Source organism: Balaenoptera borealis (genome assembly GCF_965194805.1).
Source record: "Balaenoptera borealis genome assembly, chromosome: 20".
Taxonomy (NCBI): Eukaryota; Metazoa; Chordata; class Mammalia; order Artiodactyla; family Balaenopteridae; genus Balaenoptera; species Balaenoptera borealis.
The window spans coordinates 49,804,361-49,830,966 of record NC_138879.1 but is presented as its reverse complement, the minus strand read 5'-3'; the positions used below and the strand labels follow the sequence as shown (position 1 = coordinate 49,830,966).

At 40.2% G+C, this 26,606-nt stretch overlaps 1 protein-coding gene across 2 annotated transcripts in view; it reads left to right on the top strand.

Annotated features, from left to right (window-relative positions):
* Nucleotides 1–26,606, top strand: part of ANKFY1 (ankyrin repeat and FYVE domain containing 1) — a 76,031-nt gene that overhangs the window by 14,168 nt on the left and 35,257 nt on the right. For both annotated transcript variants that reach the window (XM_082370541.1, XM_082370542.1), the window contains exons 2-7: nt 2,559–2,751; nt 7,217–7,335; nt 17,455–17,590; nt 21,784–21,907; nt 23,036–23,185; nt 24,482–24,647. In XM_082370541.1, coding sequence (XP_082226667.1) covers nt 2,559–2,751; nt 7,217–7,335; nt 17,455–17,590; nt 21,784–21,907; nt 23,036–23,185; nt 24,482–24,647 — 888 coding nt within the window. The remainder of the gene's footprint in view (nt 1–2,558; nt 2,752–7,216; nt 7,336–17,454; nt 17,591–21,783; nt 21,908–23,035; nt 23,186–24,481; nt 24,648–26,606) is intronic.

Below are 26,606 nucleotides of genomic sequence, written 5' to 3'. Positions count from 1 at the left end.
ATGCATGTTTAGTATTACATATTTCTTTGAAAACATTAATAGTTGCATAATAACTTCAAACTCATGTATCACTTTATTTAACCATTCCTTTGTTTTTTAAGTGGGAAGGTCAGTTTTTGAGTTGGGGTAGGGTTAGAGTCAGGTGAGTGAACGGGAGACATCCAGGATCCCTCCCACATTTCTTCTTCAGGTAACTAGGATAGATGCTGGTGTCATTTATTAATATAGGGACCATACAAAGGAAGAGCAAATTTGCTGGAAGCTTTGTTTTGGGGATAGAGAATTTGATGTGCCTGTGGGCCGCTAGGGAGAAGTGTCTGTCGGGCAGATGGATAGTTGAAGCTAAGAAGAGAGATCTGCACTAGAGAGATGGCTCTACGGATCACTGGCACTAGATTTTGGTATCAACCACAGACCAAAGATCTGCTGCCTTGGGAGATCACACAGTGGAGAAGAGGGCCAAGGATAGACCCCCGGGGAGTGTCAGAGGTCAAGTGTTGGGAGGGATGCAGAGAAGCATGTGAAAGGGACAGAGCGCCAGAACTGGAGAGAAGGTGGCATTGTGGCTGCTGGAAGAAGAGAAGAAAAAGGGGATGGACAGTAGTGTCCTGAGTCACGTTACAGAGGTGAGGGAGGAGACCCCCTGGCAAGTGTCTGTTGGGTTTGGCAATTAGAAGGTCATCAGTGAGAGGAGTTTCAAGGGAGTGGTGGGGACAGAAGGAGGGAGTGGCAGGGGAATAGTGGGTGAGGAAATGTGTGTGGTAGATAGAGCTGGAAGGGCAGAGGTGGGTCAGATGTGTGGAAGGAGAGTTTTGTTTTTGCTAGGTACGGACCTGGACAGCATTATGTGCTGATGAGAAGGACCCAGCTGAAAGAGATTGAAGTTGCTGGAGGAGGCGGGGTTGATGAGCAAGCAGAGGACCAGGGGAGAGTGATGGGTTTGGGGCAGAGGTGGGTCAGATGTGTGGAAGGAGAGTTTTGTTTTTGCTAGGTACGGACCTGGACAGCTTTATGTGCTGATGAGAAGGACCCAGCTGAAAGAGATTGAAGTTGCTGGGGGAGGCGGGGTTGATGAGCAAGCAGAGGACCAGGGGAGAGTGATGGGTTTGGAGCAGAGGTGGAGGGATTAAGCTTGGATAGGAGGGAGATGGTCTCCCTGAGAAAGCCTAGGGTAGATGGGAGTAGTTGCTGGCCCGGTGGGGGTCGGTGGCAGTAGCTCAGTTTTCTCAAGACATTGGCCAAGAATGAGGCAGATTGGATGGGAGATGGGCTTGAGGGCGGTGTCAAGATTTGGAATATCTGTGGTGGGGAGTAGGGGGTGGATGGACCGCAGCCCAGAGAATGACCATAGCAGCACTGTGGTTCCCTAGATACGATGATTTATGCATGGTTGCATGAATCCCCAAGACTCCGGGTGAAGGAAGAGAGAAGTCTCTTGACTGCTTGCATCCTCAGGGGAGTCTTCCCTGATGTCCCAAGTTAAATTTCTTTATTATAGGTTCTCATAGCTCTGTTCTTTTCTTCTAGTACTCATTAGAGTTGTAGTTTTGCATTTGGTTGTTGCAATCGTTATTTTAATTATAAAAATTTACTTTCCCTGGTAACTAAAAGCTCTGAGGAAAGATATGTCTGATTTTGCTTACCACTGTAGTGTCTGGCACCTCATAGCTACTCGGTAAATGTTTGTTGAATTTAATGAATCAAATACAGTGGTTCTCAACCTTTTAAATCTGCCCCAGCACACCTGTGGAATATTACTTGCTTCCCTCTGAACCATTATTGACTGCCCTGAGGCTTCCTGAGGGAGGGCAGGTGTCAGGTAGTGTGGGGTAGTGGTTAATAGATCACAGGCCCTGGAATGAGAATGCCTGGGCTCATACCCCAGCCCCGCCTCTCACCAGCTTCATGACCTTGGGCAAATTCTTAATCTGTGGCCCAGTGTCCTCATCTGAAAAGTGTGGCTAGTAATAGTACCTACCCCATGGGGTTGTCATGAATCTTGCATGAGAGTTCACGGAAAGCTTGTAGAACAGCATGTGATATGTAGAAGTTACTTATTACTACTAGTGGTTTGAAAAAGCCTCCCAAGTAATTTTGATAATCATTCCTGAGACTCCATATATTAAATATTGATCTTCAGGGAAACTGGGAAGGAATCCCTGGACTGTGATGGCACCCTGAAACAAAACCATTCTTGATCTTTTAGGAGTATCAATAAGAAATAGGAATGTCACGTGACTACAGTTGACCCTTGAACAACTCCAGGGGCTAGGAACACCTACGTTCCGGCACGGTGGAAAATCTTCGTGTAATTTGTAGCCCTCCGTGACCTTGATTCCTCCATATCTTCGGATTCAGCCAACTGTGGATGGTGTAGTACTGTATATATTTACTAATGAAACATATCTGTGTGTAAGTAGACCCACGCAGTTCAACCCCGTGTTCGAGGGTCAGCTGTCGTCATTTTGGTAGCCATCCTGGCTGCAGGATGAGGGATGAGTGGATGCTGTCTGCTTTACACCTGCTGTGGTAAACTTGATTCTTTGTCTCCCTTGCAGAGGAGGTGGCCAAGTTGGAGAAGCACTTGATGCTTCTCCGACAGGAGTATGTCAAGCTGCAGAAGAAATTGGCAGAGACAGAGAAGAGATGCACCCTTTTGGCTGCGCAAGCAAACAAGGAAAGCAGCAAAGAGTCCTTCATCAGCCGCCTGCTGACGATTGTGGCTGACCTCTACGAGCAGGAGCAGTATAGGTGAGCTCCTGGCCCTGGGCCAGTGTGGGGAAGCAAGCCCTTTGCTTTATTCCCAGGCCACATTGCAACTTCTCCTCTCTTATTGACTTTCTTCCCAAGTTTATTTCTAATAGTTGACCAGCCTTTAGTCTCTGGAATGTAAGCCCCTTGAGGCAAGATTTGTTGTTTGCTGCTTATATTCAGTACAGAGTATAGGAGTGATGGTGATAGCATCGCTGGTATAGATAGGAATTAGCTTACAGGTCCAGGGATCCAGAGGGGAGAGGTCACTTTCTCTTGAGCTGGTCAAAGAGGGCATCTTGGAACTAGTGGGTAGTGTAGCGTGATGGTTGAGGGTAGACTTTGAGCCACACAGCCTGTGTTAGAAGCTCAGCTGGCCACTTACTATGTGACCTGGAGCTATATGACATGCCTCAGGCTCCTAATCTGTAAAATGGGGATAATAATACGACTGTTTACCTTAGGGTTGTTGTGAGGATTAAATTAATAAAATACTGTTTAAGCACTTAGAACAACAGTCTAGCATAGAGTAAGTGCTCGGTTTTTAATTGTTATTAAAACAATATTGTTATTAAGTGAGTTTTGAGGTAAATGTTAAAGGCTGAGTAGGATTTAATAGATAAAGACAGTGATATTACTAGTAGAGGGAGTGGCTGAGAATAGGCTCAAACATGGGAAACATGTGGAGGATTTAGAGGACAGTGAGGGGCCCATTTTAGGGTACATGTCCATGTAGAGGAGCACTGGGAGAGGTGGGTAAGGTAGGGTGGATTGGGGATGCCAAGGTGAGGAATTTGGACTTGATCCTCTAGGAAGTGTGGAGCAGTGTTTTTGAGTTATAGGACTATCATAATCAAAGTGGCGTTTTAGGCAGATTAGCCTGGTAACATCGTATAGATGAAATTATAAAGAGACAAGAGCAGCCATGATGTTGTCGTAGATAGTCCAGACCGGAACGGATGAAGGACTGAGCTGGGATGCGGATGTGGAAAAGAAACATGGACATGAATGTATGTGGAAGGAAGGATTTGCCTACTAGGGAGAAGGATGATTGGATTAGATGATTAAGTAAAATTTTGAAATTATGACATTTAAAATAGATCAAAATCCAAAATTGCCATCTACCATCTTAATCATTTCTAAAAGAAAAGAAAAATTTAATAACAAAAAAATAGGAAGTACATACTCTGAGTAAAGGACAGGGCTTTCTTTAAATCTAATGGATGTATCTACTTGTAAAATATAGTTCATTGTCTTTTTTTCTTTTCCCCCTCCTCTTTTTCCCATGGACAAGTGAAAACTTTGTTTCCATTGGCCCCAGAAAGCCTGGCATTTCTATTACAGACAGAGCTCTCCCACTGTCCAAGGCTCTTACCCGTTAGAATTCCCATAATTTACTTTCTGTAATACATAACAGTTGATTGCATTCTTTTTTTTAAATTTTATTTTATTAATTAATTAATTAATTTTTGGCTGCATTGGGTCTTTGTTGCTGTGCGCAGGCTTTCTCTAGTTGCAGTGAGAGGGGGCTGCTCTTCATTGGGGTGCGTGGGCTTCTCCTTGCAGTGACTCCTCTTGTTGTGGAGCACGGGCTCTAGGCATGCGAGCTACAGTAGTTGTGGCACAAGGGCTCAGTAGTTGTGGCTTGTGGACTCTAGAGTGCAGGCTCAGTAGCTGTGGCACACGGGCTTAGTTGCTCCGCAGCATGTGGGATCTTCCCGGACCAGGGCTCAAACCCATGTCTCCTGCATTGGCAGGCAGATTCTTAACCACTGCACCACCAGGGAAGTCCCTGATTGCATTCTTATACTGTAGTCCTTCTAGGAGACTGGGAATGAGACTGGGCAGTTTCCTCTTCTGGCCACTTTTTACCTGGTCGGCTATGGTATGATCCCATGGTTTTGGTGGATCTCTCTTCCTCTTCTAAAACCTGTCCTTTATCAAAAGAAGGCTGAATACCTTTGTTATCTACAATTGATAATCAGATGAGGAATGGAGACTTCAAAGAGGACTTAACCTTTTGAGATGGGATAAGTGAAACTGGAATACCAATTTCTGAAGCAGATGCTCTTTTACCAAGATAGGGGGGAAAAAAAAATTTTGTCCCATGAACATGCATTTTGTTGAATTTAAATAGTGTTTTTATGTGTATTTCAGTAATTGGAATAACTGAAGAGTCAGTGTTAAAATTTTTAATTTGAGCAATGTGGAAGAAATTGGTGCATTTCTTTTATTCTTAAGTTCAGGAGGAGGCTTTGGTCCCATAAGACAGTTAAAAATGATGGTTATATGTAGTTATTTACTACCATTCTTTTAACAAACAAGCTTATAATTTTTCCTATTAAAGTGTTTGATTGAGACACTCTAGCAAGAAGCTCTTTATTTATGTTTCCTCTCCAGTTGTTACATCCTAACATCCATATTTTAAAAGGAAATGCCTTTAATTGACTAGGATGAAATTTTAAAAAAATTGCTAGCCTCCTAATTGTTTCCGCATAGAGTCCTCATAGACTTGACCTGTCCAATTTTCCATTTTTGAATCATATTTTTAAAAATTATTATTATTAGAGATTATTAGTGAAATCCTTATATTTATTTACCTTTGAGATGTTAAGACTACAAAAGAAAAAATTTTGACTTGACATTTATGAATAATAGTAGGAATTTTATAGAAACATTCATTTTTATAATTTTGTGGCTAAAGTCAGATTTGTGGCAGAAACAGTAAGCAGTGACTGTTCATTTACATTATTAGAATTTAATACTTTACAAATAAATTTAGAGTTTAAAAATTATTTGTGCTTTGTTTTCATTATATTTTTTAAACCTTGTCATAGGATATGATATGAGACAGAGTTTTATGTTCCATTTTAAATAGAATATCAATTCTATTTCTTCTTTATTAATAGTGTTTTGTGTTAACAGTATTTTCTAATAGTTTGAAACAATAAGTACCCTGTTACTCTTTTGATCTAACATAATTAGTTGCAACTTGGTTAGTTCTTTAATAGAAGTAGAATTGATACACTTACATAATTATAAAGTATGTTCTAGACAGTGCTTTTGTGGGGTAAAATGTGTTTGCATCAAGCATTATATAGAAACAATATTCTGTTTGCATCTCCTTTTAAGTGGATGAGTCAATTCATGTAATAGTTTTTTCTTTCTTTCTTTCTCTCTTTCTCTCTCTCTCCTCCCTCCCTTTCTCTCTCCCTTTCTTTCTTTCTTTCTTTCTTTCTCTCTCTCTCCTCCCTCCCTTTCTCTTTCCCTTTCTTTCTTTCTTTTCTTTCTCTCTTTCTGTCTCTCTCCTCCCTCCCTCTTGCTCTCCCTTTCCCTTTCTTTCTTTCTTTCTTTCTTTCTTTCTTTCTTTCTTTCTTTCTCCCTCTCTCTTTCTTTCTTTCTTCATGTAATAGTTTTTGTGTATTTAGTTTCTAAAAGCTTTCCAACCTAACACATTATTTTCAAGGGGAATATGAAAATAAAAAGACGTGCAGATACAGGCAGGGTGATGCTGATTCGTGCCTGTGGATTGCTGCCAGCGTAGCCATCTGGCACGTGCTTGTGTCAGCCCAGTGGGTCACCCTTAGGTTTTTGTTAACTGCTCAGATGCTTTCCCACCTTGGCATTTGACATTTCAGAGTTAAAAATAAATAACTATTTGGAAGGCTCTTTTCATATAGCGGTAAGTCATACATATGGAAACATGTTTGAAAAAAAGATTTCTCTCACCCCATTTCTTTATAAATGGTTGAGTAAAAAATGGCCAGTAATAGGTCTGAATGTTTCTGGTGAGAACAGGAGTGTAGATATTGGGTTTCATATTCTTGACTGCTTTGTCAAAGCTAATTTGCTCATGGTTTTTGGTTTAACCTTGCTTGAGCATTAGTATAGTGTGGAGCATTGCAGCACTGTAGTCTCAGAGCTGTTGTCACAGTCTTTAATCTTTCTGTCTCTCTCTCCTGATGATTAATCTTGATTTTTTTTTCTTCATAAAACCTCTTCTACTCTTTTTTTTTTTTTTTTTTTTTGCCTCGCGGCTTGTGGGATTTTAGTTCCCCGACCAGGGATTGAACTCGGGCCCTCCGCAGTGAGAGCGCGGAGTCCTCACCACTGGACCGCCAGGGAACTCCCTCTTCTACTCTTTATGTGAATATTAATAATCCTATGTATCGATAACTTGTAGGTTCACCATCTTGTGGGTGACATTAGGGAATGTCTTTGAAAACAGAACATCCCATGTGAACTAAAGCTAGCAGTTAGAAATAGAAAACGTGTCTAGCAACATATTGTAAATATGAGCCATCAGAATTCAGTGCTAGCATAGAGAAATAATTTTGCTGTGATTTTTTTTTTTCTTTTGCAGATGTATGTTGATCAGTCAATACTCATATATTTATCAGCTGTGAATCCTAGCTATACCTAGTTATAATGATGTTTTATATCTGTGGGTATTTTTCTTCATCAGTGATCTGAAGATAAAGGTTGGGGGCAGGCACATCAATGCTCACAAGTTTGTCCTGGCGGCCCGCAGTGACAGCTGGAGTCTGGCCAGTTTGTCTTCCACCGAGGAGCTGGACCTGTCAGGTGAGCCTCTGACGGGCTGGGGACTCAAAACTCCCAGCACAAGAGCACTTGGCAGAAGGTTATGGTGTGTAATTTTGAAATATTTGTGGTTTAATGAACGTAGAATACTTTTCTTATAAATTGATGGTGACCATAAACTAGTTAAATAATTCGTGAATCAGTAGATTGTACTTTGTGGACACTTCTGTTTAATATCTGGCTAATAAATCATAAATATTTGAGGATTTACAGTATTCTTATAATTTATAAAATAAGAATATTTATCCAGAAACTCTTTTCATATAGTAGTATGTTATGAATATGGGAGCATGTGTAGAGAAAAATTTTTCTTCCACTCTAAGAAAAAGTCCTGCTGCTGTTCAGTTGCTTAAAATTTAATCATAGTTGCCAAAATTACTTTTCCTGGTCTATAAGAACTGAATTCAGAAGTAGCATTTATTTCAAAGAATAAGAATATTCTTTCTTTAACATCAAAGGATGACCATCAGTCTTCAGGATTTGAATAAGTGCATTGAGCTGTTTAATGTTATTATTTAGTTGTTTTATTTTAAAGTATGTTGTGTAGAATTTGGGTAAATATGGTGGTTAAGTAAACTTAAAAACATCGTTTTCAAAAGTTGATTTCAAAATTGCATTTTCACTTAGTACTTGCCTAACAGCTGCTTAAAAAAAATAAAAAGAGCAAATTTTGAATTTAATTCTGCTATTAATAATCAAGAGAATTATAACATGTGGTAAGGAGCATACCCAGGCATTAAGATATGAGTTACTTGCAGAAGTGATTGACTGTGTGGAAAGTCTGAATTATGTCTTTGTTCAAAAGGTTTGCCAATTCAGAAGGTACTGTTTTCCATGTGTAGTGTTAGGAACACTGAGATGATTATAACACCATCCTTGCCATACAGAGCTCATACTCTGTTGGAGGAAATGGGCTAATAACAAATCATTTAAGGCCAAGGCTGTATATACAGTAGTATAATGGCTTTATGTCTAAGGTACAGAAGAGACCAACTTGGGCTGATGAGGAACGTGTCAGAGGTGGCTAACACCTGAGCAGTGTTGCACAGGTTAAATAGGCATTTATCTCAAGAATTTAGGGGGTAGATGTCTGATGCTTCTCCACTGTGAGTGAACTCTGTCTCATGATCATTTCTAGGATTTAACCTGAGGTCCGTAATTCATAGCTGTAAACACACAAATATACATGCATGCATATACAGGAGCATATGCATTCATGCCTATAACTAAAACATCTACTTGAGAAACGGTCTTTACTGGAAGGACACCAGTCCACATGATTGAAATCTGAGCAGTTTTTCTTTTTTAAAAGTAAAATCTTTTGAAGCCGTATATCTTTGACCCCATATAACACAATTATGGATAACTTTTAAAACCCATTGGATCATGAGGTGTTCTTCACAATGCATGATAGGATCTTGATTACATGAACAGATAGTTTGCCAAGACTAGTAGAGATAATAAAATATTGAAAATATACAACTTAGTTAGAAAAAAGTTTAGAATAAGTTACCACCTTTTGATACCTACAGTGTCAAAAATTGATGGTCCCAGCAGTTGCGAGGCTCATGAAATTGGCATTCTTGCACATTGCCAGTCACATTATAAATGGGTATGAAGGGTTTAGAAAGCAGTTAGACAGATGAGCTATAAAATAGTCATACTTTTTTTTTTTACCTCATCATCTGACTTCTGTCAGATGGATTCTGTTATAGATAATTCAGACAGTGTAAATGTTTATCATGGTAAATGTAACTGTGAAACATTGAATACAACCAAAATGAATGAGTGGGAAAAATAAAATATGACTGCTCCCCAGAACAAACAAAATTACATAAGAACACAGAAAATTGCATTAATGTATGAAAAGCTTAAACATTGAACTTAAAATTTTGCTTTTACTTTTTTAGTACATTAGAACATTTAAGAGCTGCTTTAACACTATCTGTGACTATCTGACCACAAGATTGGATCACTGAGAAGCAGGAGATTTTCTAGAGTTTAGGAAGGTATAATGTTAATGCCTTTAAATGTCCCTGAACATGCCTCCTGCTGTAAATAATCGGCATGGTTTGATCCGGGCTACAAGGTTTGCTTTCAGGAGTGAGCGGCTGCAGAGTCAATGTTTCTGGTGGCTTTGGTAAATCAGGCATCTACTAAAATAGCTGTAGTGGAGCTTATGGTATCTTTTCTTTTTTTTTTTTTTTTTAAGGGTTTTTAAATTTTATTTATTTATTTTGGCTGCGTCGGGTCTTCGTTGCTGCGCGCAGGCTTTCTCTAGTTGCGGCGAGCGGGGGCTACTCTTCGTTGCGTTGTGCGGGCTTCTCATTGTGGTGGCTTCTCTTGCTGCAGAGCACGGGCTCTAGGCGCGTGGGCTTCAGGAGTTGTGGCGCACAGGCTTAGTTGCTCCGCGGCATGTGGGATCTTCCCAGACCAGGGCTCAAACCCGTGGCCCCTGCATTGGCAGGCGTATTCTTAATCACTGCGCCACCAGGGAAGCCCATCTTTACTTTTCTTTATAAAGTTTATCTTTGAAGCGTATCTTTGAAGGGTTCCAAGGAGGTGGTTGCATTTGTGGACCTGTTCATGTTTGTGTGTTTTGTGCAGGGTCCTGCTGAGTTGCCTGGGTGGGCATGGGTGTGATTACCTAAATCTGGGCTTGCAGCAACTGAAACTGCCTAAGAAGCCTGTGTGTTATACGATACCTGTAAGCACTACTGCCCATGGCTGCCTCACCCCTGAGGGAGATTGGAAATAGGCTCTTGTAAACAAGTGTATAAATAGCGTAAAAGCTGTGCTTTAAATGGTTGAATCTTTTCCACACTCATGAACTTAATAAAATCATTTTATGAATTTATTGGTATTTTGTTTCTTCAGAATTAGTCCATTAATATCACAAATGCTGAGTGGCAGGCACCTTTCAAGGTACTAGGGTTATAGCAGTGAACAAAATTAAATTCTTATTTGCATGGAACTTACATTCTTAGAGATTGACATCCTAAGTCTCACATTTTCTTTGGAGGTTCTTGTGTAACTGCTATTTCTTAAAATTCAAAATAAGCACAACTTTAATTCTATTAATTGTTATAAGAATTTTAGCACATGTTGATGAAGATACAGTAGGCATTATATACCAAGTATTTAAAATGTATTTGGGTACATGAAAGTTTTCTTAAATCATACCTTGTTCAAAAAAGTAAAATATTTTCTGCTTGATAAGATGCAGTGACAAAGGCACAATCACTTCTGTAGGATTCTTGCCATAAATGCATGACCTCAATCTGATTATGGGAAAGCATCAAACTAACCCAAATTGAGGAACATTCCACAGAATAACTGGCCAGTATTACTCAAATATGTTAAGGTCATGAAAGATTAAGGAACTGTTAGAGATTGGAGGAGACTAAGGAGACATGATAATGAAATGCAGTGTGGTACCTCAATTGGATTCTGGCCCATAAAAAGGACATTACTGGGATAATTGGCAAAGTTTGTAATTAGTTAATAGTATTGTATCGGTCCTAATCACCTGGTTTTAATAATTGTGCTATGGTTATGTAAGATGCTAATATTAGGGGAAGATGGGTAGAGGGTATATGGGAACTCTACCACTGTTCTGTTAAGTCTGAAATGGTTTCAAAATATAAAGGTAAAAAGTATAAATTTGCTTTTTATTTATTGGTTATTTTAAGTATAAAGATGTTTATAAAGTTACTGACTGATCAACTGGGAAGAGAAAGAATATAACTGTTAGCTCAACACAGTACAACAAATCTTGATGCACGATATTTACTTCTTTATGAAGTAAAGCAGTTTGCTTCAGGCTAAATGGTTTGTTTATAGCCTCTCTATAGCACTTCAGTAATAGCAGCTGACACTGAGCAGTTCCAATGCCGTAGAATGGCTGTTTTGAAGCTATAATTTCTTGCATGCTTCCTCCAGCAAAGATCTTATGGTTCCCTGGCATGAGAGTCTATGGTGAGTCATTCCGCTTTCCTGGAATGTGTCCTGCGTCCTGTCAAGCCATTCCAAAAACAGAAAGCATCCTCCTTCCCTCCTTTTCAGTCCAGTTAGGAAAACTACGCACCAAAGCACAGACCTGGGAGGTTGCAGTGTGCGGTGGAAGGAGCATAGGGTCCCAGACTCTGTGCTCAGGCACGCTAAGGTGCTCCAGCAAACGCACAGGGACAATAGTATCTGTTAGATGCCATGTGAACTGCTAGTTCTAGGTTGTTCAGTTTCAGTATTTTGAAGGTATCCATGGTTGTTTAAAATATGTCCATAAATTATTTGTTATTCCTCCCTTCAAAGGAGGATCCTGATTCCCCTCCTCTTGAGTATAGGCTGATTGAGCTTGTAAATGATAACATATTACTGCAGAGACAGGTTCTTAGAAGGCATTGTGACTTCTTCCTTGCTCTGTCTTTTGGATTGCTCACTTTGGAAGAAGTTCGCTGCTGTGTCATGAGGACACTCAAACAGCCTTGTGGCCTCCTGCTAACAGCTGAGACCCCCTCCCAGAGATTCTCTTAGAGCTTCAAATAATCTGTGTTATCTGTGGTCATGTCCCCTTACTCAACCCTAACATGGCTTTTGTGTTTTTCTCTCTAATCTCTGTTTATGCTAACTTTGTCTGTGTGTTGGTTTAAAATAGTCTGTTTTAATAATAATCATAGGAAATTTTTGTATAGCAATTAACATGGGGTGGTAGTTTACAGGTATTATCTCATTTATCTTTAGAATAACACTTTGAGGTAAGTACTATTGTTTATTCCCTCATATAGAGGAGGAATATATGGTCATCTACGTATTGAGCAATATATGCTTCCATCTATTGGCTAGTGTAAATAATGTTGCAGTGAATATTGGTGCACAAATCTCTCTTCAGGAGCCTGCTTTCAGTTCTCTTGGGTACATACCCAGAAGTGGAATTGCTGGATCATATAGTAGTTTTATTTTAAATTTTCGAGGGACTGTTTTCTATACGGTCTGCACCATTTTACATTTCCCCCAACAGTGCACAAGGGTTCCAGTTTCTCCACATCCTCACCAGTACTTGTTGTTTACTGTGTTTTGTTTTGTTTTGATAGAGGCTATTCTACCTGCTGTGAAGTGGTAAAGACTTGTTCGTTATGTTTAGTTTGCAGTAGTTTGCTGATGATGTATCTAGATATGATTTTCTTCTTGTTTAGGGTACTCTGATCTTGAATCTAAAAATTTAGGTCTATCACCAAATTAGGAAAGGACCATCATTTCTTCAATATTTTTCTTCCTTGATCTCTTCTCTCTTTCTGAGACTCCAGTGACACACATACTAGACCCTTTGTTACTATCCAACAGGTCTCTTTGAGGCTCTCTCTTTTTTTTTCCTCCCAACCTTTTTTTTTTTCTGTTCTTCAGATAGGATAAATTCTACTGATCTATCTTCAAGTTTACTGACTTTTTGCACTGCTGTTTTCATTCTGCTCTTGAGCCCACTGAGTATGTTTTTATTATACATATCATATTTTTTATTTCTATAATTTCTATTTGTTTCTTATAGTTTATATGCTGAAAATTTTTCTTTTAGTTTCAAGTGTGTTTTCCTTTACCTTCTGGAGCACAGTTATACTAGATGTTTTCAAGTCTTTCATAAGTTCAATATCTGGGTCATCTTGACGTTAGCATCTGTTGGTTGTCTTTTCCCTTGAAAAATGGTCATATTTTCCAGATGTTTTTCTTTATCAAATGATTTTGAATTGTATTCTGGACATTGCCATTATGTTGTGTAGACTTTGGTCCTGTGTCATCCTCTGGAAAATGCTAAGTCTCCTTAGGTGGAAACTGCAGGTTCGGTTTCACCTGTGGGTGGTGGTTCAAATATCACTTCAGTTCTTAAAGCTGGGCTAGGGCTGTTCCATGCATCAGTGGCTTAGAGGCCGATAGCCTGAGGCCTTTGCGGCTTCGTACACAGAATTAGGAGATCTCCTTCTCTGGTTCTCTTCACTCTGGGATTCTCCCCTGACCCTTCAGCGCCCTTGGGGCTCCTTTTCCTGGTTCATCTGACCAGAAAGGTGGAGTTTTAGGCGTCCTCGTGGTCACTATGGCAGTGTTCCTCCTGGACAGGTCTACCCTCGGGACAAAGCCATAAAGGGAAAAAAAACAATGGAGAAGCTCGTCCAGTGCAATTGCTTCTTCAAGGTTTGCCTCCCCCTACAATTCAGATGCTTTTGTTTACTTTCAGAATCCTCTGGTAGCTGTTTTTGGTACACTGTCTACAGTTTTTAGCTATAATCAGTTAAAATAGCATGGGTTGTCACACTGCCATAACAGAACTAGACCCTCTATCCTTTTATTCCTTTTTGACACTGGGATTATTTAGAAGTACGGTATGAGGTTTATTTTTATTTCCAAGAAGTTATATTTAAGGGTACATCCTTAAACTGACTAAAGAGGATGTTTATACTGATAAAAGATGCAGTCTATGGGAATTCCCTGGTGGTCCACTGGTTAGGACTCGGTGTTTTCACTGCTAGGGCCCGGGTTCAATCCCTGGTTGGGGAACTAAGATCCTGCAAGTCCTGCAGTGTGGCAAAAATAAAAAAGATACAGTCTATCATGATTTTTAAATTTTATGAGCTAAAAACTTTTTGTAAAGTGGATGAAGAAAAAAATAGTTGGAAACTCAAAGACAAACCAGAGTCATAGTAGGAGATTCAAAACACCTTTCTCAGATTTGACAGATTGAATAGAGGATTTAAGTAACAAAATTAATTTCCTCAGTTTGCTTCATTTAATGGTTAATTGCATACAGATAAGTTTATTCCCATTCTTTCCAAATGTCTTATAAAACATTTATTTAAAATCAGACCAAAAAAAAAAAAACCAACTGGGTCACATAGAAAATTTCAAGTTCTCCAAAAGAAAATGTCAAGTTTTCCAAAGCGTGACTATATGCATCGTGGACTACAGTGAAGTCGGAAGGTTGGGTGTTACCTTCTTTTCATCCTTGCAGTCACAGATTTTTACCAGCTTCTGCGCTGGGCCTGATGAGGGGGTGACGGCTTCTAGCAGCAGATATACCAGGCAAGTCATGGATGCCAACTGGTTTCACTTCTCAGAGTCTAATCTTTTTAAAGGTAATTTCTGGTTTATGGGGTCATCTGACTTTTATAGCCACTTGCTTACGTAGATTGGAAGCAGATAGACTGAATCACTTGCCTAAAAGTACACAGTTGCAAGCACATACCCTTCTTCTGGTTCATTGTTCTCTGCCCACCTTATACCACGGGCTGCTTAGTCTGAGTCTCAAAATGGATCTATTCTCAGTTTATTTTGGAGATTAAGGGAAGAGTCAAGGCAGGAGTGGGAAAGTTTGGCAATCACTTGGATCTTATTTCATTTGAAATTTTGAGGGCTTCCAGGACGTCCCTGCTAATGTGGTTTTTAAGAAAACTAGATTTTGGTTTATCAACCGTACAGGTCAAATTTGTTTGTTTGGACAGTTGGGGTAAGGGTTGTTAAAGGAAACCAGCCAAAATTTAAAACAAAATTAATTAAAGAAACTACCACAGAGAAGATATTTGAGGCTTGTGGCGTTGGGGATGGTCTCATCATTAGGAATAAGCTATCTTTCCAAGATAAGGCTGTATGAGCCGAGTGGTGGTATACGGGCAGACCTCGGAGATATTGCAGGTTCAGTCCCAGACCACTGCCATAAAGAGCAAAAATTGTAACAAAGTGAGTCACATGAATTTTTTGTTTTCCCAGTGCATGTAAATGTTATGTTTACACATAGCCTATTAAGTGTGCATTGCCATTATGTCTAAAAAAACAATGTACATACCTTAATTTAAAAATACCTTATGGCTAAAAATTCTAACCATCATCTGATAACACAGGGTTACCATAAACCTTCAATATGTGAAAAAACACTATCTGCAAAGTGTGATAAAGTGAAGTGTAATAAAATGAGGTCTGCCTGTACACAGTTTTGGCCTTTTTGGTGACTCTGGACAAATTGCATGGCCTACTTATTTTTTCTTTTCATTAAGAGACTACTGAGGCATTAAACCCAGTTTACAAAGCTAGCTTAGAATTTCACTGTTTCAAGATCTACTTTGTATACCTTAGACAGCTTAGTTGAAGTACTTCTTCAAGTAAATTGTTTAAATAAATCTAATTAGATTTTCATCTGATTTTAAAATGTTTTTCTCTCTCTTAAGACATTTAAAAAAGTATTATTACTACATCAGCAGGTAAGAGAGAAAAGGAAAAAAAATAGACCTTAACCTAATCACTGTTAGCATTTCGGTGCATTATTTTTCACTGTTTTTTTTTCCCCGCCAATTACATCTTTTTTTTTCTCCTTTTACTATCTGGCTACTTAAGGGGGATGATGGTGAATTAATGTGGTTGCAAGTTAATCAGGGGCCTTCAGTTTCACTCACTTGACATTACTCCCTTCAACCCTCTCCTCCCCACTAGAGTTGGAAGAGAAGGGGTTAATAAGAGCCATTCAGTTGTTGCCTAATTACTAAGTTAATGGGATGTTCCTGTCCCACGTTCCACCTTTCCTAGGTAATCAAGAATTGAGTATCATTTCTTAAACCTTAGCAAGCGTCAAAGTCACATGAAGGACTTGTTAAAACACAAATGCTGGGCCCCACTCTTATATTTTCTGACTCAATAGATCAGGGTGGGCCTGAGAATAAGACTTTCTAACACGTTCCCAGATGATGCTGATTCTGTTAGCCCAGGACCACAGTTGAGAACTATTGGTGTGTAGACCATGATTTTTTGAGTGATCCTCTGACCATCACTGACCTTTTTCTGATTAGCCAAGAGTTGCTTTTAGTTGAAATCATAATTTAGATATTTTACATTATGATTTTCATCTCAAGCATTTCCCCGAGTTACTGTAAAGCATTTTAACTTAAAAAAACTACACAAGTAATGCATGTTCATTAAATAAAAATCAGGGAGAAAAGAAGCTAAAAGAAAAATTAGTTACAAATTCCTCCAGGTCGATACTTTTAGTGTATATCTTACCAGTCTCTCAATAGATAGACAGACAGACAGATGGACAATCTCTCTGTGGTCATACCACCCAGAATGTCTTCGATTTTGTCTGATCTTGGAAGCTAAGTAGGGCCGGACTTGGTTAGTACTTGGATGGAAGACAGACACGAAACTATGTATGTGGGTGTGGGTGTGTGTGTGTGTGTGTGTTTGTATGTATGTGTATACACACACATATATACACAGACGAATATATTTAACAAAAAGTGAAATCATTTAATACATGTATTTTTAGTTATGTAGTTTTTTTACTTGCTATGTAGTGAATATCTTTTTATGTTGAATATAGATCTAAATAATTTTAATTGATGCAACATTTTCCAGTTTATACTCTAATTTATTTCATTAGTTCTCTTAAGAGTTTTGCTCCAATTTTTCATTATTAAAAATAATACTGCATTGACTATCTTATGTTTCTCTGTATTTGCTTAGTTATTTTCTTAGGATAATAATCTATATGTATGATTGCTGTGTCAAAGGTTATGCACCTCCCTGGCAGTCCAGTGGTTAAGACTCTGCGCTTCCACTGCAGCACAGCCAAAGGAAAAAAAAAAGGTTACGCACTTTTAAGAATCTTTGCTAGTCTGAGAAACAAAAAAAGTATTCTAGTTTAAGTTTATATTTAGTTATCAGTAAGGTTTATTGGCCATTTTATGTATCTTTGTGAATTACCTATTTATATCCATTGCTGATATTTCCATTGAGTGTCCATCTTCTCATTTTTATTTGTAAGATCTTTTTATTAGAATGTAAACTCTTTGCCATATGTTTAAAATAGTTTCCCCCAGTTTATTTGACTTATATCTTTAATAGGTTCATTTCCCCCACCTACTGCCCCGTGCAGAACTTTTAACACTTTTCTGGAGTCAGATGGTACCCAGAATGCTTAATTACCATTTTTAATGGCTGTGTGATACTTCTTTGAGTGGGGTCTACCAGAATTTAGTTTATTATCCTCAACTTTTAGGGGTCCTCAGGAAGGCCTGAGTATGTCATCTGTGCTTTGTTTTCAAAGTTTTTCTACTTTCTTTCTTTAACCAGATGCTAACCCTGAGGTGACCATGACAATGCTTCGCTGGATCTATACGGATGAGTTGGAGTTCAGAGAAGATGATGTGTTCCTGACCGAGCTGATGAAACTAGCTAATCGGTTTCAGCTACAGCTCCTTAGGGAGAGGCAAGTCACAGCAGATATATTCAAGCACCTCAGATGGTGGTGGCTGAGCTTTAATTATGCCAAGCTCTGGGAAAACAGCTGCTTCTGCTAATGTAAATAACTTTTGCAAGGTGTTCTTTTAAACGCAATAGTGGGGAGAGAATTTTATCTCCCTTGCTTCGTGTTATCTTGTAAGCTAAATTTTGCCAAAGCTTTTAGGTATTCTCTTTTCTGTCACTGGTTTATTACCTGAGACTACATAGCTATGTGAGCTGATGAACTGAATGTGAAATAATATAATCCAATGTCCAACGCCTCAACTTTCCCTCCTATACCATTTCCTTTGACATTTTGTTCTACTTTCTGGTATATCTACTTAGAAGGAGTTCTTGGTCGTATTTTCTTGTTAGAAACACATTAATGACTAAATTAGTACATGAGAATCTGCCTCAGTAAGTTTCATAGTGTTTCTGAGGTCTCACTTCATTTGTTAACTGCTTTTTAGGTTCCAAGGAGATAGCCTCCTATGTTTTTTATATTGCATTTTCTCTGTTGCCCTCCCGAGTTGGCCTTTATAACAACAGAAAACAAAACGTTCACCAGACGATATCAAGCAAAATGCCCTTGAGTTTTTGTTGGAGATGTGGCCCTTGGTAGTCAGCTTGGTAGATGGAGCGTCTTTTTATGTCACTTAGTAATCTTTTGTATTCTGCGTGCGTGAAGGAATGGCTTTTTTCCTGGGTGGGTGGAGAGGTAGTTTCAGCTATCAAGAGGCATTCCACTTGTTGTGTTGCCCTCAGTGAGTCAAGAGAGACCTTGCTACTAGAGCTGCTTGTTCTGTTTTCATTATGAGCCTGATGTTTCCCCTGAGATGGCCCACTGTGCCCCACATGAGTCCAGTACACAGGTTACTCCTGACTATCTGTGATTGATGTGGGCTTGAGTGCATTTTAATACCTAAATACAATAAGTAAAAAAAAACCAAACAAGCAGGTCTAAGGTTTGTAGGTACATATAGTATTAGGTTAGCAAAGATAACTTTACTGTCAGGGCCTTTCTTTGGGTGAGTTTTTGAATCATCTGAGAGTGAAATGAGAATGATTTTAATTAGATTGAGTGTGATTTATATCTACTTTTTCCCCCCCAGATTTCCTGAGCTTTCTCCCATTGACCTTGTCAAACTTGCTTGTAAATTAAATTGCTTTGATAAAAGTGCCCTGCAGTTTGGAGTAGTTTAGATAATTGTAATCTGTGTAATGGATTCTTTAATTAGAATGTTTGTTGTTTATTGACTGATTAGGCTTCATAACTGTCAACATTACCAGATGCTCAATGTTGTATTGTTGGATGTGGGCATTAAGTTTATCTGTCATGGCTTTGTTAAGGGCTGGGATGGAAGAGACCCAGTAGCGGGTTCAATTGTTGGCTTTTGAAAGGTCACAGAGCGCCCACTGCTGCCTGCAGGAGAAATTACACATTTGAAATAGTAAGTGAAAGGGCCCCAACACAAATGTGTGCAGTTAAATGTGAAGCCCGTGTTGCTCATTTTTGTAATGTAGGGATCTTGGTGGTTTGGGAATGCTATCACCAGTTTGATGAAAAGGAAGTTTTGGGCATAAGCATTATCAGGAAAATACTCTTAAAAAAGGAGAGAATTAATAGTGTATGCTAACAACTGACAGTTTATATAATTTTTCCTGATTATTAACTACATGTTCAGTGTATGGTATTTAGAAAGTATAGAATGATATAAAAAAAAAAGGAAATCGTCTGTAATTCAACCACTGTTAACTTTTTGTTGTTCATTCTTTCAGTAATTTTTCTGCCTTATATTCACACACGGGATTGATAAAAAACTAGACAGGAGTTTGTGGGACGCTTGAGTATATGCTTGACTTTGTACTTTAAAAATTAGGTTTATCGTTTTTGTGCATCTGTGTCCTTTTTGTACTCTAAAATTAAAAACGTGTATTAACAGCAACAAAATCCCTTTAGAGGAAAGCTAGTCTGCGTTGCCACTTTTCAAAGAGAAGACACAACTGAGAATCTGAGTTTTTAGATATAATTACATGTTCTTCAGTTGTGTAAATCATGTCAGTTACTATTTATAGGCTATCCAAATAGTGAATGGCACTCTGGGGATCCTAGAATTTAGTGAAAATGAAGTGTCTGCCAGTTGTAACAAAACATCTGTCTTCATGAAACATAGTTGAGTATCTTGATGCAGTGTATTTTGGCAGTAGTAAGGAGGGGAATGGAATTTTCAGACTCTCAGCATTTGTCTGTAAAAATGCTTTGTAAAGTCAGTACTCCCTGAGATCACACCATGTTTTAGGATATTAGGATATTTGTCATTGTAAAAGTGGTAAAAGTTTCACATACCTGAAAAGAGGACTTTTCTCCTGGAATGCTCTGATTTCATAGCCTGGGTCAGAATGACTTCAAACATTGCTGTCAGTCTGCTAATAGTTTGGGGAAACTAGTGGTACAGACAGCAGAGGCTCAGAAATAGAACATTGTTATTCATTATTATAGTAACTTATTTAGATATTGTGACAATTTGATTTATAAGTGCCCTGGGGGAGATGCTTCTTCACACCAAGCTGTGTAGCTTAAAAACAAAGCACTTAAGCACAGGTCTTGGAATAAAATGGGTGCCTGCATTTACTGCCAGATGGAGAAATGACTCCACGATTATTCTTGCTCCTACCCTAAGGTCTCATTTGTGAGGTTTAGAAAGTTTGTTCCCCCTTCTTCCCAGGTCTTTCTCATGACTTTCCTGCTTTCCTCCCCCATCTCCCACTCTCCACTTGGTATCCAAACCTCACCTGTTAGAACTGGGAGTTATCCGCTCGCCAATCAGTTATTCTTATTTATAGTAGTACTGAAACCCATTCGTATTAGTTATTAAATTATGCAGCTTCCTTGAGAAGGACCTCAGCTTGCAAGCAAACATACCTCCTATGTACCTCAGACTGTGCAAGGCTTACATAGTTTTCCTTTATCTTGGAAAACACACAGAGATCCCCTGAACCTCTGAGATAGAGTAATGTCTCACGGGGGAGAAGGTGGGGTCACAGGGAGCTCGTGTAGTTTGGCCCCTCAAATTCCGTGGGCCTCAACTCAGGTCTTTCTTACCTCACGGTTCACTTTGCGTTCAGCACTGTGTGCTGCCCTTGTGATCAGAACATGGTTTTTGTGGGAGCTGGGGACAGAAGCGGCGGTGGGGTGTCGGGGAATACCTGACGCCACTTTAGGCCTCTCGACTGCCCTTGGAGGTGAACCTGATTTGTAGGGAGGTGTTCAGGCAAAGGAGATGGGAGGGCCGTGTCACCTGCCTCCTTCCCCCGGGCCCTGTGCTGTGGAGGCCCACCAAGGTTTCCAGGAATTCTGGGGCAGCGGAAGTGTGGGCCTTCCCAGTGCTACATCTTCTAGGCTAGGACATGCGTGTGCCTGCTTTGTGCTACCAGAGGCCTGCGTGCAGCCCTCTCTTCCCTGACGTAGTTGGGGCTCTCCTAGTGATTGTGAGAGTCTTGTTATTGTTGCTGTTGTTGTTGTCATGTTGTTACCAGGCTCTATGGGACATCCGTTGTAGCCAGTTCTTCTCTGTCTGGTATACTATAGTTTGACTCTTAACTCAGTTGTTTCTATACATGATAGATTTTTTAAAGTGGGCTTTCTAAAATCAGCTTTATTGAGTTACAATTCACATACCATATAGATCACCGTTTGGGGAAGACCTTTAAGGAGGTGTTCATTTATTGAGGCATAGAGCCTCATATTTGAAGTGATTTCTAAGCCACACTGGTTGCATGATAGAGTTGTGCTAGTGGGAACTGCAAACATGTCCCCTACAGTTAAATACCAAAGGACTGAATTTGATGCATTGCGTGTTTGATATTACAATTGCCTGTGTGGTATGATTACCAAGTTTCACGTGATTACTTTCAAGGCAGTTGGGGGGTTATGCTTAACATATTTATTTACAGATTACTTTGGTTCTGACCAGAATGAGCAATATAATAATGAACTTCTAGTACTTGTAAAATATAGTAACTCAGCTGCAATTCATTCGTAGCTGCTTTGCTTAAACCTTACTTACACTTTAGTGCTATTGGACATGGCCAGGCAGTACCCAGATTATTGCTTTGGTTTGTTTGTTTGTGAATAAATTGGTCCTAATAATACTGTTGATCATTAAAATTGTCTCGTAGATGTGAGAAGGGTGTGATGTCCCTGGTGAACGTCAGGAACTGTATCCGCTTCTATCAGACTGCGGAGGAACTGAACGCCAGCACGCTGATGAACTACTGTGCAGAAATTATTGCAAGTCATTGGGTGAGTGTGAGACTGAGAGGTGTGGAAAAGCACCTTCACTGGAAGTCAGAAGACTGGGGCTTGGGACCTGGTTCCACAGAAGGATACCTCTCTGGCCCCTCATTTCCTTTTATAACAAAATTGAAGGCTAAGTAGTCGCATTAGGTGATCTGTGAGATTCTTTTGGGCTCTAAAAGTCTCATGGTTCTGATTTCGGAGTAGAGGAGCAGAAGATGGCTCAGGTCAAGAAGCAGGCTTGGAGCGGAGGGACGCAGGCCCGCTCTGCCCTCCGTCTGCAGGCGTGGCGGCTGAGCCCCGGGAGCGGGTGCTGCTGTGGGGCCCGCAGGCCTGCCGAGCTCGGCGGCACCCCTTCCGGGCTTTCCCTGCCGCCTGGTCGTGTGGAAGGCGCTGTTAAATGCACACGTGCCCTTCTTAGCTAGCTTTCATCATAAAGACAGGTTTTGCACTTCTTCGTCTGTTTTGCATTTTTCAGAAAATCATGGCTAGGGCTACGTTTATAACCTAGTTTCTGCAAATTGTTCGGTGCTCCACAGCATTATGAGAAAAAGTGTCTTAAAGAACCGGATTTTAAAGAATTGAAACAGGAACGGTAACCTTTCTGCTAAAGCAGGTAGAAACTTAGAGAGCTGCAGCAGTAGAGAGCGGTGGTGACTCAGTGGACTGAATTGTTTGTGGAAGTTCTGATTAATTCTGTAGCTGTCACCCTTGTGGGGTTGAGGGGCAGGACTCTTCTCGCGGGCAGGGCTCCTTGTGACTCCGTCCCTGTGGAGTGTCCGCGTTGCCCGTGCTGTGCCGTCTCGCCCAGATGCAGGGCAGTGCTGTGGTGAGGGGGGGGGTCCTCGCTCGGCAGGTGGGCCTCTGGGCTCCAGATCCCGGCTTGGCCGTTCACTCAGTGTGCGAGCTGGGCACATTAATTAGCCTCTTTATGCTTTACTTTCTTCATCTGTGAATGGGGATAATAATAGTACCTACCTCATAGGGTTTTCGTGAGGATTAAATGAGTTGGGAAATGTTAAGCCCTTTAAAATAGGGCCAGACACATTCCAAGGGTTTCTTAAGAAATGTCAGTTGCCGTTATTGTTGATATGTTGAATCTGTTCTGCTTTTCACTGTCTCTTTAATCCTTAGGATGACTTACGGAAGGAGGACTTCAGCAGCATGAGTGCTCAGTTGTTATACAAAATGATCAAATCCAAGACTGAGTACCCGTTACATAAAGCTATCAAAGTGGAGAGAGAAGACGTGGTCTTCCTTTATCTAATTGAAATGGATTCACAGGTACTGTACCTTTTTCCCAAACTATACTTCTCTTGTTCTTCTCTACAACGCTCCTCACTTTCTCTGAGCCATTGCTGGCACAGTCTTTAATGTGCATATTTCTACTAGTAGTTTGTTCGAGGCAGTCTGAGCTTTTCCTCTCATGCTTCTCAGTATTCTTCCAGCCTCTGCCCATTGCCCACTTCCAAAGACACGTCCACATTTTTAGATAGTTGTTACAGCAGTACTTAACTTCCAGGTACCAAAATCTGCCTTAGTTTCTCTTTTGCTACTGTAAGAAATTACCACAAACCTAGTGGCTTAAAACAACACAAATTTATTATCTTACAGTTTTGTAGCTTGGAAGTCCAGTACAGGCATCACCCATCTAGAAGTCAGAGTGTTGGCAGGCTGTGTTCCTTTCCGGAGGCTCTAGGGAAGCCTGCTTGTTTGGGTTGTTGGCAGAATTCAGTTCCTTGTGATTATAGGACCAACATCCGCATTTTCTTCTGGCTGTCAGCTGAGTCAGGGCCATTCTCAGCTTCTAGAGGCCACCACATTTCCTTAGCCCGTGGCCCCCTTCCTCTGTCTTCAAAGCCAATAGTGGCAAATCAAGTCTTTCTCGTGTCACAACTGTCTGACCTACTCTTCTGCTTCCCTCTTTCACTTTTAAGGACTCATGGGATTAGATAGATTGGGCCCTCCTGGATAGTCCAGGGACACTCTCCCCATCTCAGGGTCCTTAACCGTAATCACATCTGCCAAGTGCCTTTCATTGTGTGAGGTGACATAGTCACAGGTTCGGGAGATTAGGACGTGGACATCTTTGGGGGCTGTTCTTCTGCTTGCCACACCGCCTTAGAAGAAATGTAGCTGCTCTGGGCAGATGGCTGTGTCGTGTGTTTTATCCTGGGTGTCCAGGGTGTGGGGGAGGCATTAAACTGCTAGGAGGAATTAGATAGTTAAGCAAGCCACAGTCTTTTGTGAAAATGTGAGCTGTTTCCCATCAGGCTCTCTGAACCTCTGTCCTGACACTTGGGTTCCTACAGCATTGTCTGCATTTCCCCCTTGTACTGTCTTCCATGGTGTTTGCACCTGCTCTGTGATCCCCGTTAGTCCTGGGCTGCCTGAAAGGCGTGAGCCCTGAGGAGGCCTGAGAGAAGTTTGTGAATTCAGTTGAATTTGGAGAGTAAGCTATAGTAAGTTATAGGACTAAAATTTGACATTTGTGTGAGATGATTTTTAAGAGTCAAGGTGTGAGAGATTCAGTTGTATTCTCTACTGGATGGGTGCTGATTTACAAATTTCTCTGCGCAGCTCCCTGGGAAGCTGAATGAGTTGGATCATAACGGAGATCTTGCTTTAGATCTAGCCCTTTCACGACGACTAGAGAGTATCGCCACCACTCTGGTTAGTCACAAAGCTGACGTGGACATGGTGGGCAAGAATGGCTGGAGCTTGTTACATAAAGGCATCCAAAGAGGTAGGAAGAAGCGTATATTATATTTTTCGCGGTGGGCAATTTTACTTTTATCCAGGTAACTTTTGAAGACTCTCTGACCCTGTTCCACAGATTCTCAAAGGCTTCTTGAGTCTGTACTTGCAGGCTACATGATTTAGAATTTGTGATCAGTGGGTCAGAAGAGAGATGGAAGAGCTATTGCCTTATGCCTTGTTGGTTAGGCTCTTCAGAGTGTCAGCAGGACCCCCAGAAGAAGGCTAGAAAGATGGTACTTATAGAAAAAGTACCTTTTACTTGTAAGCAATTGATGTGTTATTTGCTTATTCAGTACATCACTTTCTCCAGAAATTGTGCTAGGAAGACTTTACTTGTATCAGTTGCTGTAAGAGAGGGAAAGTATCAAGAACACGAATATTTAAACATATTCTTGCATTCAAGAGTTTTCACTTTTACAGAATAGACTTGTCATAGATCATGACAAAGTGATGAAGTTTCATTTTGTTCTTGGGAAGTTATTTGAAATTGTAGCTCTGTTTGAGTACATTGTCATTAGTAGTGGGAAGCTATGTAAGTGATAGAATTACGATCAAAGCATTTTCACCTTATTGAATTAAAGGGAAACAAGTACTAGTCTTTTGTTTTTCCCATGGCCTTAGTAATTCTTAAGTCCCAAATGGATCCTGCCTGACTCTACTTTGCAGTAGTCATTTTTTTTGACAGAGTGAGAAGCTATATAGGGGTAGAGTTCCAGTATGGAATGAAACCTTTCAGATGTCTCAAAGCCTTCATTTTGTAGAGTATAGAGGGATAGATGACTTGATTGAAGTACTTGACTGTGGCCACTTTTTTGTTTACATGTGGACATCAGAAACAGAGTACGTGTAATGGTTTCCCCATATCTTAATCATGTATGTTTAATCTTCCAGCTGTGCATTATTATACCGTTATTATCTCTGCTACACTTTTACCATTCACAAGTTGCTCCTAGTTGGTGGAATGTAGTTACTTCAAGTAAGGTCCTGTTGCAGCTGTGGCTTTGCCCTTTTTGGGCATAGGTTTTAATATAAATATCCCTCTAGGTCATGTGTTAGAGTGTTAAGCATGCTGGCTGATGGAGAGGAAAATTTTGTTCATCATGGGGAAGGAAATCCTTAGAGTATGTCAGTGTCAAGAGCAGATGCATTTTTCCCAAGCACCACTCCACGCTGTGCAAAGCCATTGGATGCTGAGCACTGGGTGTGTGTTCAGTGGGGAAAGTTTCCACCACATCAGGAACTATTCTTTCCCATACTGTTTAGTGTCTGAAATGTTTATTTTGGAAACAAGTAAACTTGTTACTAAAAAAACAATCTCAGAATTATGTCTCTTTCCTCTTAAGGACTTAAATTCTTATGTATGATGAAAAAACATCTTTGATGAGTTATTAAATATTTTGATGATTGCTTAGTTACAAGAATTGCCAAGAATTGGTGGTGCATTTTTGGTGCTTATTTGCAGATGATTTAATCTTCTGCTCTGAATTTATTAGTTGCTTGCAAGCGTGTGGGCTGCAGTGTGGGCATGGTAAACTTGATTGTTGAACGTGGCAGTGTGGCCTGGTGTGGAGCACGGAGTATTGGCATTGGAGCCTGGATGTACCAAGATGGGAATCCTGGCTCATCCACTTACTCTGTGGCCTTGGGCAAGTCACTTAACCATTCTTGAGTCTCCTTTTCCTCACCTGTAAGGTGGGAATCATTTCTGCTTTACTGGTTGTTGGGAGACTGAGAGACAGGTTAGTAGCACACCTCGCCCAGTGACTACCATGTGGTAGGGTCAGCCTGCAGCTCTTACCTTGCCCCTGTGTTGCAGTGCCATGACCAGCTTCAATTTCTGTAGGAATTTTTTTCACCTTTCCTTCTTCACCTTGAGCTGTCAGTCTGTTGACCTGCCCAAATGATTAAATTGAGTAATATACCTAAAATTTAACTGTTAACCTTA